Consider the following 19,725-nt stretch of genomic DNA (forward strand, 5'->3'; position numbering starts at 1 on the left):
GGACACCAGTCCCCCATGTTGACCTTTCCCAGTCTTTCAGAACTCCAGTGAGAGACTAAAGTCTAGGCAACCTGGGTCTACTGGGCTATCCATGGACATACTCTCTGTAGAGTTAAACAGGCTGACAGCAGTACATATGGGCGTAGAGGAGCCAGGTGTGGTTCCTGAGAGAGCTGAGACCTTCTAAGATCCTGTACCTACATCTGATGCCTTGTATTGGGAGGCCATTGTCTTCTAATTATATAAAACAGACATAATTGCAAGTCCAACATTATATTTACCCCAATGACTATAGATGATATGATAAAAGGATAAAAATAATAAAAGCACGGTCACTTACTGAGTATTTACCATGTTCCAGTCATGCATCAGGAGCCCTTCTATAAGCAGTTCCTAGTCCTCCAAGGAAGACAAGCTTATCCACAAGTAGAGAAGATGAGCTAGCTGAGCCCTGAGAGGTTAGGTAACTTATCTAAGGTCGTTTTCCTAGAGATATTAGGGATGGACCCCAGTCTGTCTGACATCAGCATATTTTTCTATTTCTTCCCACCAGCTCAACTCTTACCAGCTCAAGGAAGCCAGATCCCAGTGCAATGCTTCCTTTCCTTGTAGCCCAAACATTCGGTGAGGGAACAGCCAATTCTTATTCATTATAATTTCTTATAATGGAGCTCTTAGTTAAAAAACAAAGTCAAGTGTTTTTGTTGGGCAGTGATATTACAAGCCTGGCACATTCTGAATCTCCTATCTAGCAAAGGAGAGCAGGGGGAAAACACAGGGAAGTAGACAAAATGAGACAAGAGAACCCTGACCATGTGCTTACTGCTACTTTGGGCTAGAGAGATGGCTCAGAGAGTAAAAATGCTTGTGACCAAACACGCGACTCAGGCTCAATACCTGGGACCTATTTAGTGGAAGGAAGAGAATTGACTTCCATGGGTTGTTCTTATTTTTGAATAATATTTTTGTTAATTCTTTGAGGATCTCATAGAGTGTATCTTTATTATATTTACCCTGCAGATCCTTCAACAGGATCAACGTTGGAGATTCTAGAAACTGAATCGGAGGTGTGGAAGACTCCTTATTTTGACTTCTATATGGAGAGCTATCCACTACCTTCCTGGGGGAACATTTTGATCAGATAGCTACTTAAGTTTCTCTATCATCATGATCATTGTATCTTAGGAAAGGATTTAGGAAGAAAACCATAAAACTGGGCATCTCCTAACAGCAGGCTATGGTGTGGCTCACTAAGAATGTGCTGTTAATGCATTTTAATGACATGCTTTATAATATCTTATTAAAGATTGCAAGAGCATCTAATCATCATTTAATAAATATTAATGAAGCATTTATAAATTGCACCTTAATTTATAGTGTTGGAACTCATGTTCTGCCCTGGTCATCAATGCATGTGGGGCACAGTACCTTGACAGAGAATACCATAGTAACATTATGCCATCCCAGTACCATAAGTGATTTTAAAATAATAATAATAATAACAGTAGTAGTAATTTTTGGAGTTCAATTCAGTGCAATGAAGCTTGATACCCAAAGCAGTTTTAGCAATTATTATTCTGTTTGGGAACATTAAAACATAATCTACCATGAATTTATAATCCTTAGCTTCTCTCTCACTCACTTTTTAATAATAGGCAATAATTATAAGCCCTCGTGCAAAACTTCCTGCAGATGTTGGGAGATCCTTGCTCATCTGGCACATGGTATGCAGGGGATTGGTTAATATTGGGTGTGTGCTCTGCTGATTCTGTTTCTGATATTCATAGAGCTTAGAACATTGCTGCTCATCCTTGCCTTGTGGCCTGGCCTTTCCCCCCATATCACTCTGCCTGGCCTTGCACTGAGGCCCATTCTAGGGCGATCATGATTACTATTTGCAGTTTACACTGATCTTCAGCCAGAGTGGCATCTGGAGGTTTTCCAGGTTACAGAAAGCAACAATTGGAAATGCACTTAAAAATCACCTTCTTCTACTTCTTCTTTTGTGGACAAGGAAATGAGGCCCAGTGGGGAGAGATCAGTGGGGGAGAAGAGGGGGTGTCACAATGTCACATGGAGAAGCAGAGATGACAACAGACCTGTCCCAAGGAAGGCAACTTTTTTCACAGTTGAGAAGAAATGTGCTTTTAGACTGTGAGTTTAAGTAGTATTGACTAGAAGGCGTTTGTTTGGGAAGATGGTCTGGAAAATTCTGGTCGGCTGGATCAGGTGGTCTAACCCTCTGGACTCCCAGCTGGGCTCCAGTGCAGGTGGCTAAGGATCATCAGTACTGAAAGGAAGTGACCAGCAGATGGCGACGCAGGGTTTCAAACTGCAGCAGCCACGTCCTAATGCGGTCCTGGGCCTGGGATTCACAAACCCCAGCAGAAAAGTCTCCAGCTTGAAAAAAGGGCTCTGGATTTGTCCTGAGCTTTTGCTGCCACACTTGGACATAACGGGTAGCTTTTCCTAGGTGGGGAAAAAAGCCAGATTAAGGGGCACCAGTGCAGGCTCTAGTCTCTTAGTCGACTGGGCTTTGGATCAGATCCTGAGGGCAGTGTAAAGAGAAAATCAGGGACAGGAGACTCCCACACAAGGGCTGTGTGCAGACTAGGGGGTGCCTGCTCTTTACAAGCTATGGCCAGAGTTCAAGGCAGAAGAGTAGGCAGGAAGCTTTCACTGCATCCTAGGATGTGGAGGACACGCACTTCAGTCGCCAGCCTGATATTTCCTTTGTCCCTTCACAGCTCTGTTATACGGGGCATACTGCTAGGCTGTCTTAAAGTAGTAGATTAGCACTGTGCCCTTGTTTTACAAAGAGATGTAAGTGACTTTTTGAAATAGTGTTTCTCAATGGGAAAAGGGTGGTTTAGGGTGATGCCTATATTTCTAAATCAGAAGGCTAGACTTTCCTCCCTGTTCCCCTGCCCCTGTCACTTGCTCCTTTATCTATACATATTGGCACGTCTCATCACAGTATCCCTGGGGATTCTCTCCTTCCCTATCACTGCAGTTATACAGAGATGGAGGAAGAGAGGCTCTAGTCCCTTGGCAGTACCAGGCTGACCCATCAAACAGACATACTACTCCTGCATCCCTTTGCTAGCAAGGCCAGCACCAACTCTTCCTTCTTCCATATACCCAAGCCTTACATTCCTGCCACCACTGAGCACTGGTCCACCTGTGCCTCAGAGTTAGAGAATGCTCATACTTGGTCCCTGTTGCTCTGGTCCTTACTGACAGCTTGTGTTATCTCCTGATTGCACAGCAACGGTGTCTCCAGAGAAGGCTGAGGACCCCAGCTGCTGGACTTCCTCTGATATAGATGCTATTGCCCCTGGGGTCTGGAGTGAGTCTATCTGAAGAAGCTGAGCCCATGTGCTGCTCACCGGAGCATAACCTGAAAGTGGTTGCATTTTTCTCATCACTGGCCTTTCCTGAAGTTCTTTGGTGGGAGCAGAACACTGCTTTCATTTCATGACTTCTCTTTTCCAATCTCTGCTCAGACCTCACAGTGCCAAGAACAAGCTCCCTGACTTGTGAGAGTGGGGGCTTCCTGCAGGCGAGAGCTGCATCTTACTATATTGTCAGTCACACTGTGTACAATTACACACACACACACACACACACACACACAAAGAGAGGGGGACGGTAAGGGAGGAAGGGCATAGAGAGAGACAGAGAGGGACAGAGAGATAGAGAGAGCACATACACTATTTTCTGGTTAAGAAACAAGCAATTGTATAAAGAAGACAAGACAAGTCTCTGGATCCATGCATTGCAACTATTTTACTTAACTGGCATTATATAATAATGACTTAGGGCAAGGAATTGATTAAAGAGCATTTGAGGTATAATCACACACACCTAGTCAAAACTCTATGATATGCCATTCTTCATCCTCCCTCGCTGATCTTCTGATGGGCTCCTGGAAGCTCACAGCAGCCAAGCCACCTGCTCAGAGCCCAGCAAGAGGCCAAGCTCTGGATTCAAACCCATGTCAGCCTTTAGGTTTGCTCCAAGCTGCTCTTATAACTTCTACTGTCTCCAAGCTTATTGTTTTCTGACTCAGCCACTATATTTGGATTTACCATGCCACAATGCAAGAGGACACAGAACTCAATCCTCAAAGCTAGCTGGCAGGGCTCAACTTTGAGAAGACACGAGTAGGATTTTTACAGGGAGGGTGAAGAGTTGAGAAGTCATCAAGGAGGACTTCCCTCTGCCTCTGTAGTGTGGCAGCATGTTTTCTAAATGTGACCGTGAGAGAAGGGAGAAGGGGAAAGGCATAAAGGAGGAAGGGGAGGCGAGCACAGAAGAAAGGCAGGAGATCTGAAAGAAGGAGAAAGGAGGAGAATAGGAAGATAAGTAAGGAGATGAGAAGAAAAACAAACAGTAAACAAGACAGAAGAGGGAGAGGGAAGGGGAGAGAAATGGATGAATAAGATTTAAGAGAAAAGAAATGAGAGAGGGAAGGAGAAAGAAATAAGGAGGGAGAGAAGGGCAGGAAGGAAAGAGAAAAGTCAGAAAGGCAGGAGGGAGGTGAGGAGTAGGGAAGGATGGGGGAGGGGGAGGGAAGAGGTATCTGGGGAGTGGAGATTCAGTCCTGAGTAATAGCTTTGTCTCTGCTCATTGCTTGGCAGGGCTTCACTGCCTCAAAACCTGCAGAAATATTGGAAGTCAAGATCCAATATAATAATTGGCTTAGAGATCTGAAAAGGGATGGCTACACGCTTCCATTTCCAAGATTCATTAGCGCAGCTCTCCCCATACTAGAAGGGCTTGCTCTACCTGTAAGCCATTCTCTAATCAAACTGGCACAGGGTCCATGCTCCACCTGGGTAAAAATGGGCTGCTGTAAAATTGCTCTGCCTCTGCGGAGGCCAGGAGTCGGATGGAATGGATTTGTTTTCTGTTGATACTTAATCATGGACTCTGTTCCATCACGATGAGGAGCCCTCGCTTTTTAAATCCCACAAAACAGGGCTTTGACTCCCATTTGTGAACAATACCCAAATCTGTATCTTTGGGTTTCTTTGACAACGCAGAACAGGTGTGAATTATCACAAGATCATCCACTAAAGGCCTTCTAGGGATATTTTGCTTGGGGATGCTGGATATGGAAAACTTGTGTCCTACAAAACTTTGTGCCAAACAGAGCTGCATCCTGCAGAAGTTTTATGAGAGAATGTGCTAATGACGGTCAGTTCTGAAAGTAAGCTAGTGGCCTCTCTTTGATGTAGAACATGAGATCACAGACACCCCCAACTCTGGGAAAACTCCTTCGTGTGCTGTATTTTTTTCCTCTATTTTAGCATGCACATGATTCCCTAGGGTGTCTCAGAAGATTCTCATTTCATTGATCTGGAGTTGGGTCTGGGATGCTTTATGACTAATGAGCTTCAAGACATGGCCATGCTACTGAGGTACAGCTTCAATCTGGGATGAAGGTTCACTGGGACACTCCTGGAATAACCTATGCTTAAGATCCTGCCACTTCCCTTTGCTTCCTCCACCACCATCACCCACTGTGTACTCCAGCACTCCATTTATCCTAGTTAAAGGGCTGTCCTGCTCCCTCTGATTATTCCTCACCACACTGATTACGTTATTCGCTTAAATTAAATAAAATGCACCCTATCGAATGCACAGCACACAAAAGAATATTTATTTGAATATTAAGTACAGATAAGGCTTCCCCAGGGATTATTTCAAGAGCACATTTGCAGGATTTAATTGCAAGGTTTTCCTGCTCTCAGTGCTTTCAGAGCACTTCTTGTGAAAATATTTTCTTTCTGAAGGTAAAGCTCCACTCTGTTGGTTTATTATTATTATTATTATTATTATTATTATTATTATTATTTTAGATCTGAAGAGCTCTCTGAGTTCCATCATTACTTCCAGTGTCTAATTAATACTGGAGACGACAAAGCAAACAGCCAGCTGACCTAGATTCCTCAAGTAAATTGCCTGCAAAATTACAGAAATGCTTCCTTGTCGTTTGGACCTTTTGATATCCTCATTCTTCCTGCAACTGTTCCTTAAGCTTAGGGGTAATAGCTCAGGAAATGTTTGTTTTCAGTTGACTCTTCAGAAAGAGCATGTATATACATGTGTGCCTAAGTGTATACACACACACACATACAGAGAGAGAGAGAGAGAGAGAGAGAGAGAGAGAGACTCACATAGAGTCGCACACGTTCACAAACACACATGCAAACATATATCACACATACACACAGTGAAATGCATAGAACTAACTTTTACACATACATACCCCTGTAAGCCCCTGTGGCAAGAGCAATCACCATCACCGTCTGACAACAAGAGGAGAATTAGAAACACAGCACTCCTCAATCTCTCTGGGCTGCACAGTCATGCCCACTTCTTGAACATGGCATTTTTTAGTGTCCTGGAAATCAAGAATAGAAAGACCTCTCCAAGCTATGAAAAATTCTTCAGGTGCTGAAGGCAACACAGCTCAGAAAGTCAGCCAGTAGATGTCCACCTCGGGGCCTTAGACAACAATGTCACTCTTGTCCCTTCATCTCTGTCTGGAGAACTAGTCTGCTGGGACAGTCTTCATCCTCTTTTTTATGATAGCACAGTAGTAGCTACATAATTTCTTTCTGCTGACATTTTTTTTTTCTGATTCATGGACATCGGCAGTTAAGATCCTAGCACACAGCTTGCTAGAGTATCCATTGCTTTGCAAAATGCTTGTTTCCTACTGCTCTATCTGTAGCCACGGCATCTCAATACCTTTATGGAAAGAACAAATCACAGCAGAAGCAGAAGTGATGCTGTTCTAATTTGATTTCTGCTTCTGTGATAAAATATTCTGATAGAAAGAGACAGGTAATAAAGTGATTTATTTCAGCTCACAATGCCCAATTTTAGTCCATTATTGTAGGGTAAATCAAGGCACGTCTAACAGCTAACCTCATTATAACCACAACAAAGAGCAGAGGGAGAATGGATTCATGCTTATTCACTTTCTTGCTAGCCTGTCCTCAGATGGATGTCTCCACTCTTACACAGATCAGAATCTCTTTGCCTAGAGAATAGTGCTACCAACAGTGGGCTTGGCCTTCCCACATCAATTAACTTAATTAAGAAGATCCAAGATCCCTCACAGATATTCCCACAGGCTAGCCCAATACAGAAAATTCCTCACTGAGACTCTCCTTCCAGAGGATTGTAGATTATAACAAGCAGACGATTAAAACTAACCATCACATTATAGCTCACCATTGCAATCAAGCTCACTATCACATTAAAACTCACCATTGATTTAAATTCACCATTGCATTAAAATTCACTATCACATTAAAGCGCACCATTGCAGTTGTGTACTGCTTACTTTCTTAATCTGAAAAGGGACTAATAGAATGTATTCTGTGTGCTAGGAGCTTTAACAGTTGTGTGCTTTTCACATTTTAATTACTTTTGCAAATATGAGCTCATTCAAACTCCTGTGACTTTTTGAGGAACAAGACAGTCGCAGGCCAGAATGTTTGTCCTAAGTTGATAAGCAGTGAACTTGAGATTGGAACCTGAGATGCTTTCTCTAATGTTTGATTCTGATCACTTAAGATGTCTGACCATTAAGATCATCAAACTGTTTGTCTACAGAAGCCATAGGCTGTGGGTCTAGGGTGCATGTGTTTAATTGGAAAGCAGATTATAAAATTATTAACTCTGATAACAATTATCATTAGAACATTATAACATCCAATGAGAAAGAAACAACAAAACTCGTCCAGTTAAAGCATCTTAATGTGAAACTGTCTAGAGAACCTACACTCTACCATAGTAGATAAATGCAAATGATATGCAAATAGCCCACCTGTCCAACCTGCCTCTTTCCTAGCTCTAACAGTGGGCAGGGAGCATGATGGGAAATCTGAATTGTGATATTCATGCTACATGAGCACTGCTCCTCTCTGGCTTTAGGGTAATGATGGTCCCGGGAGACTGGTCCAGGGAAACCTGCCAAGGCGTTTTAGTTCTGCAGGAGATTTTCATGAGTATTGCTTGAATATTCTTGGACTGAGCAAACGGCTGGGGTAAAGCTTGGAGGGGGCAATTATAACCCTCGATTATGAGGAAAGGAAAGGCAATTGTGTCTACCACTGAAACAAACAGAAATCACCTTTGTCATGGTGACAAGTCTTTGTTCCAACCCTCCTCTGCCTTGGTTCACAAAATACCTTATTAAATTTACAGATAAAAATATGCCTGGGGTGATAGTTTATTATTTGGGTAAATAATAAGCAATATGTTTTCCTACATCTTGAAAGTGACCTGGTTTAGAGACATTCTCTGGCTTAGCTCCTGAGGTGTTTGCAGATCACATCAGCTTGGGGCTGCCCTTTTGTTCCAAGACCTGTATGCAGCCTTAAATTCAGAACTCTAAGAGGTGACTTCTTTGCAATAAGTAGTTGGGTGCTGGGTAGAGGCAGGGTGAATCAGATCCTCACCACTGCTTTGGGAGGCGGGGGGGGGGGGGGCAAGTACCTTTCATTTACAGTTGTCTGCTTCATCCTTCTTCTTGGACATATTTGTTTCAAACCTGGGAGACGTAACTCTCTGATTGCTTAGCAAGTATATGCATGAGAGAAGAAATATAACAAAAATAATTAGTCTAAGGCAAATGTCCTTAAATCCTGATCTGAAGATCTTTTTAATTCTAGGGCATCCTGACTCTAGTGTCCCTTTAATAACATAAGATATATCTCACTCCATTTAGTGACTTAAAATAAAGTTAAGAATGACACAAAATAGCCAAGGATGCTACTTTCCTCTCAATGTAAGTACCATAAACATCCAAGTACCACATGCATCTAATAATTGCAAGCATCCAAGCAGCAAGAACATTCAGGTACCATGGGCATCCAGTGTTACAGATTTTAAAGGGTTGCAGAGAAGCTTACTATTCCTTACTGCCTTACCAGTACCTCACCACAGGCTTGCTGCTAAAAGCTACTCAGTTCACTGAGATTGTGAAACTTGTCCAATAATATTGTCCCAAAGACTGTGAGCCATAAATTAACTGTGGTGATGCCTTCAACACATGGACTTACATATTCTTTTTCATCAATAGGTTTTGTGTCTTTTTGTATTTAGTATGTGGTCTTACCTTGGCTTGCCTGCCTCGTTCCCTTCCCACGGGCACTGTATTTCTAAACAAAGCACACAAGGTTTCAGTATCAGCTTCTAGTTCTCATTGCTTAAATGAAAATAACACAGGAGAGCTGGGCCGTGTCCTGTCCCTACCTTGTTCTCTAGAGGCACTGTCTTCACTGGTACTTCATGAGCCAGAATTGAGTCGATTAACGATGGTTGGCTTGACTCACAATTGTTGCTTTTGTATTTTATTTCTTTTTAATTGGTTATTTCTTACTCTCTATCCTGAATCCTAAGCATTGGCCACCATTAAAAACTTTCCATCCTTAAAACAAAAGTAAATAGTCACTGGAGTAGATGAAGACATCTCAATTTGCTGACCAGATAGAAACAATCCCATCTTTTGCTAGGCAGAAGATACACTATATTGCTAGATATATATTTTAAAACAATGATTTGATTACAGCCAGAGCTGACTATTAGTTTGTTAAGGGGGTTTAGATTCTCATAAACTCAAGTATTTGGAAAACCTTTCCATGTATTTCCTCAGAAGTCAGAGTGAGAAAATGAATTCTTTCATTTTAAGTTGATTTGGATAATTTTATTTTCAATGCTGAAGAGAATCCATAGGGGCTAAAGTGATGGCTCAGCGAGTAAGAGAAGTTCCTATGTGAGCATGAGGACCTGAGTTGCACTTCCCATTACTGGGTATGGCCAGTATGAGGGATGTAGATGACTGGAAAGTCGCTGACAGATCACTGAAGCCACCAACCTGTTTCAAGTTTCAGTGAGGGGCCCTGTCTCAAGGTAATGAGGATTCTGGCCTCTGCCTATGGGCTCATGGCTACAGATATTCCACACGCCTCCTCCAACAACCTTTGTATAACTTAGATCTCCAGAATGGAATAAGATCTTGTAAGCTTGTCTCCCATTTGCTTAGAGACTCAATTTTGTGCAGGCACCATGCAGACAATCATAGCAGTTGTGTGATTGTCGGTGTGATGAACAAGTCCTGCCCATAGACAGCTCTTCAAGGCCCTCTTTATCATCACGTGGCTCTTTGCACCCTCTCTTTCTCAGAGACCTTTTCTAGGGTAGCATCATGCTTCAGGTATAGCTGCTGTCTTTTTTGTTAGCACTGTTCTGGGGGTGGTACACGCAAGTGCTGAGTACGACCATATCAGTCAAGTGCATAGAATAACCCAAAATACACTAAGAAAAAAAAAAAACAACAAAGCATGTTTTTCACCCAAGGTCCTCTGGGACCTGTGTTTACAGGGAATTCTATGTAGTTTCAGAAGAATTTATAATAATTACTAGGATAGCCAAGCTGAAAAATGCACAGGGCCTCCCATTGATTTGATTTATCGAGTTTGGTGTTGTTAATCTTCTGTTGCCATCCTTTAAAAATCATTCACAATTGTTCTTAAAACTGGACTCTCCAGCATCATGTACCGCTAACAAGAAAACATGGACATCTATTTGTCCGTTCATTTATCCTGTGTCTTTGACACTTGCTTTCACAAGGCAAGTTGATCTCTACCCAATTTCTTCGTGCATTTGACTCGTCTCCCTTAATTATGGCGTGTCCATAATCCCCTTGAGCTTTTCATTCCTCTCTTTTTTCTCCCTTGAATATTTATTTGGATTATTCCCCTGTGTGCATGGTCTGAAACACAAAACAGAAAAACACGGGTGTATTCTCACACCCTCTGAGGCTAGGCTATTCCTTTCATTGTGTGCTCTGAGTACTTTCCTAAGTTCAGTCTAGGAAATGTTTCATGTAATAAAATTGTCAATATCTCCATGTTTTGAAGGAGATGGGGAGATCCTGTAGAGTCTCCCATGTGTGTGTGAGAGAATATGTGTTCAAGGCAATCTCACTCTGTAGCACAGGCTGCCTTCAGCCTTGAATTCTTCCTGCCTCTGCCTCCCACATGCTGTACCACTATAATGAATCCCTGCAGACGTAACCATTGCTTCACCACTGCCTAAAGCAATAGCATCCAGAAGATACTGAGTATCTATTGCAGCAATGAAGAGATAGTTTTACAGATTCTAAGCCCCATCCTCATGAAGAGGGAAGCCCCAAGATTTGGTCCTCTGGTCCTCATCTTTACAGAGCTAATCTGATGAATTGAAAGACAGAGACAAAGAGATAGCAAGACAGAGGGGGGCTGGCACTGAGACAGGAAGGATTGAAAGAGAAAGTTCAAAGCATATGGAAGGGAACTATTGCACACTGCTGGTGGGAAATAAACCAGTCTAGCCGCTGTGGAAATAAACATGGAGATTCTTCATTCAACTAATAGTAAATCTGCTAACCTTACAGTATGGTATGGCCCAGCTACGCTACTCCTGGGTATTTCCTCTCTACCTAATGTATTTCACACATACTTGTCCATTCATGCTTATTTGTAGCCTACTCACCAAAGATAAATTCCAGAAGAAAAACTTATATCTCATGAACCGCAGAGCTGAGGAGGAAAATGTGGTCTATCCATGATGGAATCATGCATAGAAATATATTGAGCCATAATGTAGAATCACGCTATGTCTTTTTGGAGGAATAGGTACAAATCTAAGCCAGTCTTCTCAGAAAGGAAGACAGCATTGTGTTTTGTCTCATTTGGGGGCATCCTAGATTTCCTGTACAGATATATAAAACCATGCAGCTGTATATGGCATTTAACAAGAAGCAAAAGCATTTAGAGAACAAAGGGGGCTACTAGGAGCAAGAGAACAGAAATAGAGAAGGAGAAGGCAGCATGGATGGATGGATGGATGGATGGATGGATGGATGGATGGATGGATGGTCCATGGTCTGAATATATTATATATTGTATGAAAATATCCTTCTGAAACCATGCACCATGTACAGTGAATATACCAGAGAGAAAGAGATAAACAGAGGATGGACACACACACACACACACAGAGAGAGAGAGAGAGAGAGAGAGAGAGAGAGAGAGAGAGAGAGAGAGAGAGAATGGGTTTGGTAAGAACAGCTGAGCTGAGCATGGCCCTGCTGCCTAGCTGAAGACAGACAGTGGAGGAAGATGAATCCGGGCTATTAAACAGCCGTACACCCAGAAGAGCGAAAGGCCGCATGCGCTGCTTTATTGCTGCGGTTCTAACCTTTCATAAGCGCTTACTTGGCAGCCCTATTGAGAGTGGTATTTGATTCTGGAAGCATCTTAAAGGAGCAACGCCCGACCTTCCACTTTCCCTTTTTTCATTTTGGCCATAAAATATATTGGCTTTGTGCATTACTGCCAAGGGAAGGGAAAAAATGCCATGCGTTAGTTTCCAAATGAAGTGACATTTAGTGAAGTGTACATTTAAGGTATTTTTCAGGGCTAGCTTTTTTAAAACTACAGAATAAGGGTCTCTCTCCATCACCCAAGGTATGAAATTACAGGGACTTTAGTTTCTCTTAAACATCCAGTCTTGTGATGGAGAGATTGTGTGTGCCCATGAGTGTGGAGGCCTGATATCTACCTTTGTGGTCATCCCTTAGGTGCTGGCCACTTTTCTTTTGGAGACAGGGTCCCTCATTGCTTTGAAGCTCATCAAGTATTCTAAGCTAACTGGCAAATAAGGATGAAGAATCCATGAGCCTCTGCCTCCAAAAGCACTGGGAGTCCAGGACCATATTACCATGCCCAGCTTTTAAATGTGGAAACATCACTTATGAGACTTGAACCCAGAGCCTCAAGCACTTTACCAGATGAGCTCTCTCCCTATCTCCACTGGGGGAAAAGAGCCTCACCAGGTCTTTATGGGCCTGTTGAGCATGCTTGCACCTTGGTTGCAGCATTTGCCGGGGAGGGTTGTTGTGTAACAGACATGGCTGGGATCTAGCCACCTTTTCAGGATTCAGTCTAGATCTTTCGGAAGGGAGCAAAGAACAAACCATGAATCTGTACTCAATGCTCCAGACACAAAGTGGAGAGGATCCCAGCACATGGGCGCAGACGTCGAAGATGCAAATAAGTTGCTCCCATGATTGATAAGTGTGCACCATCATGGGCAGTAGCTGAACATGATATAAGGAGATATAGTATACATAGAACTAGGCTGAAAACTGGAGATAGAATTTTATTGCCAGGATATATATAGAACAAGTGAAGCCTTGAAGGATAATTAAAACAAACAAAGATGAAGCAAACAAAGAGCAAACTGTGATCACTCAAGAGAAAACCTGTGTTATCCCTTATCTCACCCCACAGCGTTTCTCTTTAGTAGCCTCATTGAAAAGGCAAAGTTTTTATATTATTATTTTTATTTAGTTGACTACAGTTGAATTCTGCCTTTATTAAGTTCTATAGCAAAAACATTATGGTAGAGCTTCACCTTGGATGGCATAGACTAGCCTCTGCCTGGCAGACCTTTGTTATTTTTTTAAAGACAGAACATAAAGTTTCTAGTTCTATTATTTAGTATTGTATATAATTACTCCAGATGAAAGCTAGCTTTAGCATTGCAAAATTTAAAATAAAAACACACTTCTGCTTTTAAAGCTTTGATATGAAGATGTTTTCTGATTATGAATGTGCCACCTGTCATAGAGGGTAACTTGAGAGATGTACAACAGCACTGAGAAGAAAGTATTAGCATCTTTCCCTATATTACCTGTTTAATTCTGTGTTCCTCATTTAGAATCCGTGGTCTACTTATTGGAAGTTAATTTTTCTTTTTATCAAGTATGAGCTTTGGGGTCAGAGTCTCTTCTTCTATCTATGTAGATGTGCCTGTGTGTCAATATTCAATTATTCTAACATCCTATGCTTGGAGTATATTACATTTTTAGGTTTTTTTGTTTTTGTTTTGTTTTTGTTTTTTTATTGGGGCGGGTGCCTGGAATAGCATAGTTCGTTTCTTAGGCTGTTGCTGTAAGGGTTATGATACATCCGTATCTCCCAGTTTACAGATAATCAGTACTTCACCACTTCACACGAATGTCAGAACCTTAACACCCACTTCAATTATCTTGATTACGATGATTATTCCACCCTGTTTATACACAACAACCATCAACTATGTTTGCTAATTTCATCTTACTAGCAATAAGGGAATACAGGCCCATTTCCCTCTGTCTCCACACTGTCTTCTCTTTGTGTTTAGCTGACAGGATAGAAGAGCTACATAAAAAAGCTCCCAGAAATGTCATTTCTTAAAATGACATCCATTAAACATATCTCAATGATCTCAAAAGCAGCAGACTTGGGTTTTGTTTTATTTACTTTTTTATTTTTCTGTATGTGCTTGTGCTTTGGGAGAATGTATGGTGCCTGGGTGCAGTCTCTGCAGAAGCCAGAAGATGGTGTTCGATCCCAGAGCTGTTGTGAGGGAGGCACCTGATGTGGGTTGGGGGACATTACTGGGGATCCTCTGTAAGAGCAGCAAGCACACGTAATCACGAAACACCTCTCCAGCCTCTGGACTTGTGTTTCTATTTATGTTTATGAGAAACTTTAGTCTTTCTATCTGTCTTCGTACATTCTGTTTCCGACACACTGAAGATTATCTCTGCCGTTTGGAAGGTTTACTTCCCATACCAAATGTTGGAGAGTAGGTCTGTTAGCAATAGAAAATTTTAGTTGCTTTCATATTTGATCTTTGTTTGTTTGTGTTGCTGAAGGTGGAATGTAGGGCCTCACACATGCTAGGCAAGAATTCTACCACTGAGCCACACCCCAGTCCTTTCACTGAATTTAAGCTGTGTATAAGAAGTTATTTCAGCAAGAAAAAGTCGTGCTTTTCTATGGTTTCTGCGGTCTTGTCTTTATTTTTAGAGTTCTAGAAAGATTTTTTTAAAAATTGTGTGTGTGCATGTGTGTGTATGTGTGAGTGTATATGTGAGAGAGAGGGAGTATATATGTGTTACTGTATGTGTGAGTGTTTGTGTGTTTATGCTTGTGTGCAAATGCACGTAGAGGCCAGAGGAAGCCGTTGCTTGTCTTTCCCTATCATTCTTGACCATATTCTCTTGAGGCAAGATCTGTCTCTGAATCTGAAGCCAGTCTCATACCCATCAAGTCCCAGGCATCCACCTGCCTCTGTCAGTGACAGTGCTGGAACTACATGCACACAGCCACACAAAGGCCATGTAGGTGCTGCAGATCTGAGCGCACGGTTTTATTTATGAATGAGCAGCAAAAACAAGAACACTTTTTTCTGTAATTTTTTTAAAGAGAGGGGTTTCCCCCTACAGTGTATGATAATTATTGTTCCCCTCCCCAAACTCCTCATAGATCCTCCTCACTCCCCCACCCCATCCATTCAAATTACAACCTTTCTTTCTCTTGTTAGAATATAATCAGGCATCTAAATAGTAATAAAATAAAACAAGTTAAAATAAAACCAGACTAGGACAAATTAAACACTCAGGAAAAAAGAGCTACAGAAAGAGCTCAAGAAACACACACAGATTCTGAGACATACATATTTGCACACACGGGAAACCCATTCACATAAAATATAAAGCTGTAATACATAAGCAAAAGCTCTATAGGGGATAAAAAGCAAAATCGAGCAAAAAGGAGCCCCAACAAACCATAGTGAGACAAAACCCTCCCTAAATTCCATTGATTTCCTTTTGTGTTGGCTCTCTACTTCTTGGCATGAGGCATGTGCTTAAGTGTGGTTTGTGTACCCAGTAAGATTCCATGAAGAAAACTAACCTTCTCTTGCCAGTGGCTGTCAATGGAGATAGGTTCAGGTTAGGAATGGGGGCATATCTGTTTTCTCTCTCAGCACTGGGATCACATCTGGCTTAGACCTGTACAGGTGCCAAGCATGCTGACACAGGCTCTGTGAGTTCATATGTAGATTCTCACCCAATGAGCTCTTACTCCTGCCCAGCTTCCAGCAATTTTGTCACGATTTTTCTTTTGAGGGGGGTAGATTTCTTTTAATGTAACTCCCTAGAATTTAACAATCCTCTTGAACTTGTGGGTTTATATCTTTCCCTCCTTGTGTTTCATTCAGCTGTTGAATCATTCATTTTTCTGCTCTAAGTGGACACAGTATATTCCTTACTTTTCTGGTGCTATAATAAAATATCTAGACAAAAGCAAGTTAAAGAAGAAAGGATTTATTTTGACTTACAGTTCCAGAAGGGATGGAGTCCTTCTGGCAGGAAGACATGGAAGCCACAGCATGATCCAACAAATCCCATTTCAAGTATACCAGAAACAGAAGGAAAGAACAGGAAATAGGGCCAGGCTCAAACCCTTTCCCACTTAGGTACTTAGGTACTTCCTCCAGCAACATTCCATGCTCAAAGGCTCTGTAACCTCCTGAACATCACCACTCTCTGCGGACCAAGTATTTGAATATATGAGCCTGCTGAGGAAATTTCATGCTCCAACTTCAATGGAACAATAGGAAAAGCAAGGAGGAGGGAGAGTATGGTACCTCTTAGGGGGACTGCTTTTCATGTCATGAAGGTCTTCCCCATGGCTAGTGCTGAAATTCAGCCTGGGATTACCCAGGAAACAGTAATGTGAGAGGATGGTGGGATGGGAGTGGGAGAAAGAAAAGAAGGATTTCCTAGTTTCTGAGGTTAAGATTTCTCAAGATAAACCCAGGAAATTTCTCCTGGGACTTAGCTGTCTGTTGGTGGGCACTCACTGCTGAGTTCTCCTGGGATTTGGCTGTCCGTGATCATTCCTTACTGAGCTCTGGGTTCTCTTGGTGCAGCTGCCAAGAGATAGTGTGAGGCTGGAGAGTATTTCAGGCTCAGTCCTTGGTTCCTATTCTACTTACATCTTCCCATCCTCTCTATCCACCGTTTACTGTTAAGTGGGAACCCCCATCTGTATAGTAGTCACCGCCACTCCTTGCCTCCTACAACTTGGATTTTCCCCTCATTCTTCTTAAAGGTTTACAAAGATATAATCTAAAATGCCTATTTCAAGCACACTTGAATGTATAATTTTTCTGTTTATTTATATAGCTAAACTCCTTTACTTTTTGATAATTTGGAAAATCTCTTCCCAATCCTTTCTTCCTTATTTTTTTCCTCCTTAATGACCAATTGAACTATATTTCTGACAGAAAATAGGATTCATAACATTTGTACATTTTTGTAGCTTTTTTCTCATTAACGAAAGTGGGTTTTTAGTGCACTTCCCATATCTATTTTCAGAACTGTGGTTCATTGTTGATTTTTGCACTGTCACACATTACAGTGTTTATAAGTTTTTCATAAATAATATTGTGATTCATTAATACCTACATATAAATTAGTCTCCCTCCTTTCTTTCCATCTACTTCTCTTTCTTTCTTATGGTTCCAAGTGTTGAACCCAGGGACTGAGCATGAAAAGCAAGCACTTTAAGTCAGTTGGTGGATGCTTGTCTAACACTAATGCACACAGCCTGAGTTTGATCCCCAACACCACAGACACTGAGCCTGGTGTTGCACAGCCCTCAGGAGGTGGATGTAGGAGAATCCAAAGTTTACAATCATCCTTGGCCACATAACTGGTTCAAGGCTAGTCTGGGATATGTGAGACTCAAATTAACAATAACAAAGCAAACACAATCAAGAGAGATCTCATGGGTAACTCTCTAGGTGAAAGGACCTACAATAGTAGTATTCTATCTCTATCTATAGACTTCAGTCTCTGGTCTATCCTAAGCAAACATCCTTATTTTTGTTTTTATTTTAGAAAAAGTAAAAAGAAACTTTCACTACAAAACACATAAAATATACATCAAGAGTTGGTTGCTAAAGCTTCTCATCCTTCAGTGAAGTTTCAAGGAACTCCCAGAACCCTGTCAAGGGCTGAGAATTACAACATTTTACAGTGGTTTAAAAAAAAATAGTAAGAGGCAATATAGCCTGTCAATAATGCAGAGCTTAGTTCCATTTTGGCCATTTGCATTGAAGCCTCATCCATCAATCCTTGTCTGTGTTATAGGACCATCCAATCCTGGTTTCCTAAGAAACCTATCTTTGACCTCTGTGTAACCAGCTAAATCCAAACACCTCACTGGCTATCCTCTGCTAATGCATTCTGTTTTGCCTATTTGGGTAACAAATCATATGGTCACTCTAATAAAGCCTCTTTGGGTGATTTAAAAAAAAACACACATTGGTAAGGCACAAATCACCCACCAGTGTTTGAAAGGGACACTACCAATACTTCATTCCTGCAGTGGTGATGGATACCAAATTGTGAGCAGGTTTTTTTTTTTTCTCTGCTATAAGCCCTGGCCTCAATTCTCCCCCATGTGGTCTGTCTAACAACCATTCCCAACAGTGTCTCTTACTTCCATCTGGCTAGTCTGGACAATCAAACCCCATCTGTTATCCCAGTATCTCAGGAGGCTGAAGTAGAAGAATCACAAGTTGAAGCCTTGCTTTGGTGACGCAGTATGCTCAAAGCAAGAAAACCTAGTGATATCAGTCTCAAAATAATGAGAGAAGAGAAGGCTAGGGTACAATTTAGAGGGGAAGCCCCTGCTTAGCATACATGAAACATTGAATTCAGACCTCAGTACCACACACAAACAAAATTAGTAATTAAGAAAGAACTAATGAAATGCAAGCTGTTTTCCAGGACATGGAGATAATATTGTCAGCACTTGACATTGGGGAAGACACTGCATTGGCCATTGTCTTGTCACACACAACCTAAGATAGCCTTAAGGAAGTGTGTCCTCCTGTTAAACAGGATAAGAGGAGTCTATGCACAAAGAAGGCAACCCTCTTTCCCAGCACCTCTGAACCATTCCCTTAAGAATACTGCTTCCCCTGCTGACTATCTGTGCATTGTGCAATGCAGAATGATAGTGAACAGTCCTCTGTCTGAACCTAGTGAAAAATTAATTATTACCATTAATACTTGCTTCTGTTTTAAGCCCATCCATCCATAATAACTATTTTCTTCTCTTTTCCCTTCTTCTTTTTCCATGTATGTGTATATGTGATATGTCTATATGTGCTTGTGTGAGCACACCTGTGTATGTCAATGCACATATATGCCTACATGGTTGCATATGTCTAGGCATCCCTGTGTGTGGAGAAGCACATATGTGCTTGTGTGCTCACATATATGTGTGCTGCCCTGTATGTAAAGATGCACGTGTGTGTGTGTGTGTGTGTGTGTGTGTGTGTGTGTGTGTAGGACAGATGTTGATGTCAGAAATTTTCCTCAATCTTCTACCTTATTTTAATTTTGTATACTTTATAATCTACTCTGTGTACACATACACATATGTATATGTGGACAAGCCATAAAACACCTGTAGGTCACTTGTCACGTTGTCTTCTGATCTCACCATGTGGGTTCCAAGGATTGAGTTCAGCTTCTGAGACTTGAAGGCAAGTGCCTTTATTGGCTGAGCCATCTCACCTCAACATGTACAACCAGTATTTATGTGGGTTCCAGAGGTCCTGTTGAGCTGCTCCCCAACTCCCTGCTTTTATGCTGCTTTGATAAAAACTTCTGACAATCTCTCCTTTTTCTCTTTTCTGCAGGTTTTGAGGCAACAGATGAATTGTGAAAGAGAGCAGCTGAGGGTAGGTGTGACCTGCTTGTAACAGGCTTCCTGCTTCCTATCTCTGTCTGATAAGCAAAAT

General features: G+C 41.7%; 1 protein-coding gene across 24 annotated transcripts in view; it reads left to right on the forward strand.

Moving 5' to 3' along the window:
* The window catches only part of Rbfox1 (RNA binding fox-1 homolog 1), a 2,075,913-nt gene that overhangs the window by 1,454,398 nt on the left and 601,790 nt on the right, over positions 1–19,725 (forward strand). For all 24 annotated transcript variants that reach the window (XM_076937363.1, XM_076937366.1, XM_076937354.1 and 21 more), the window contains one exon: positions 19,624–19,665. In XM_076937363.1, the coding sequence (XP_076793478.1) occupies positions 19,624–19,665 (42 nt within the window). The remainder of the gene's footprint in view (positions 1–19,623; positions 19,666–19,725) is intronic.

The sequence above is a fragment of the Arvicanthis niloticus genome, chromosome 6 (assembly GCF_011762505.2).
Source record: "Arvicanthis niloticus isolate mArvNil1 chromosome 6, mArvNil1.pat.X, whole genome shotgun sequence".
Classification (NCBI taxonomy): domain Eukaryota; kingdom Metazoa; phylum Chordata; class Mammalia; order Rodentia; family Muridae; genus Arvicanthis; species Arvicanthis niloticus.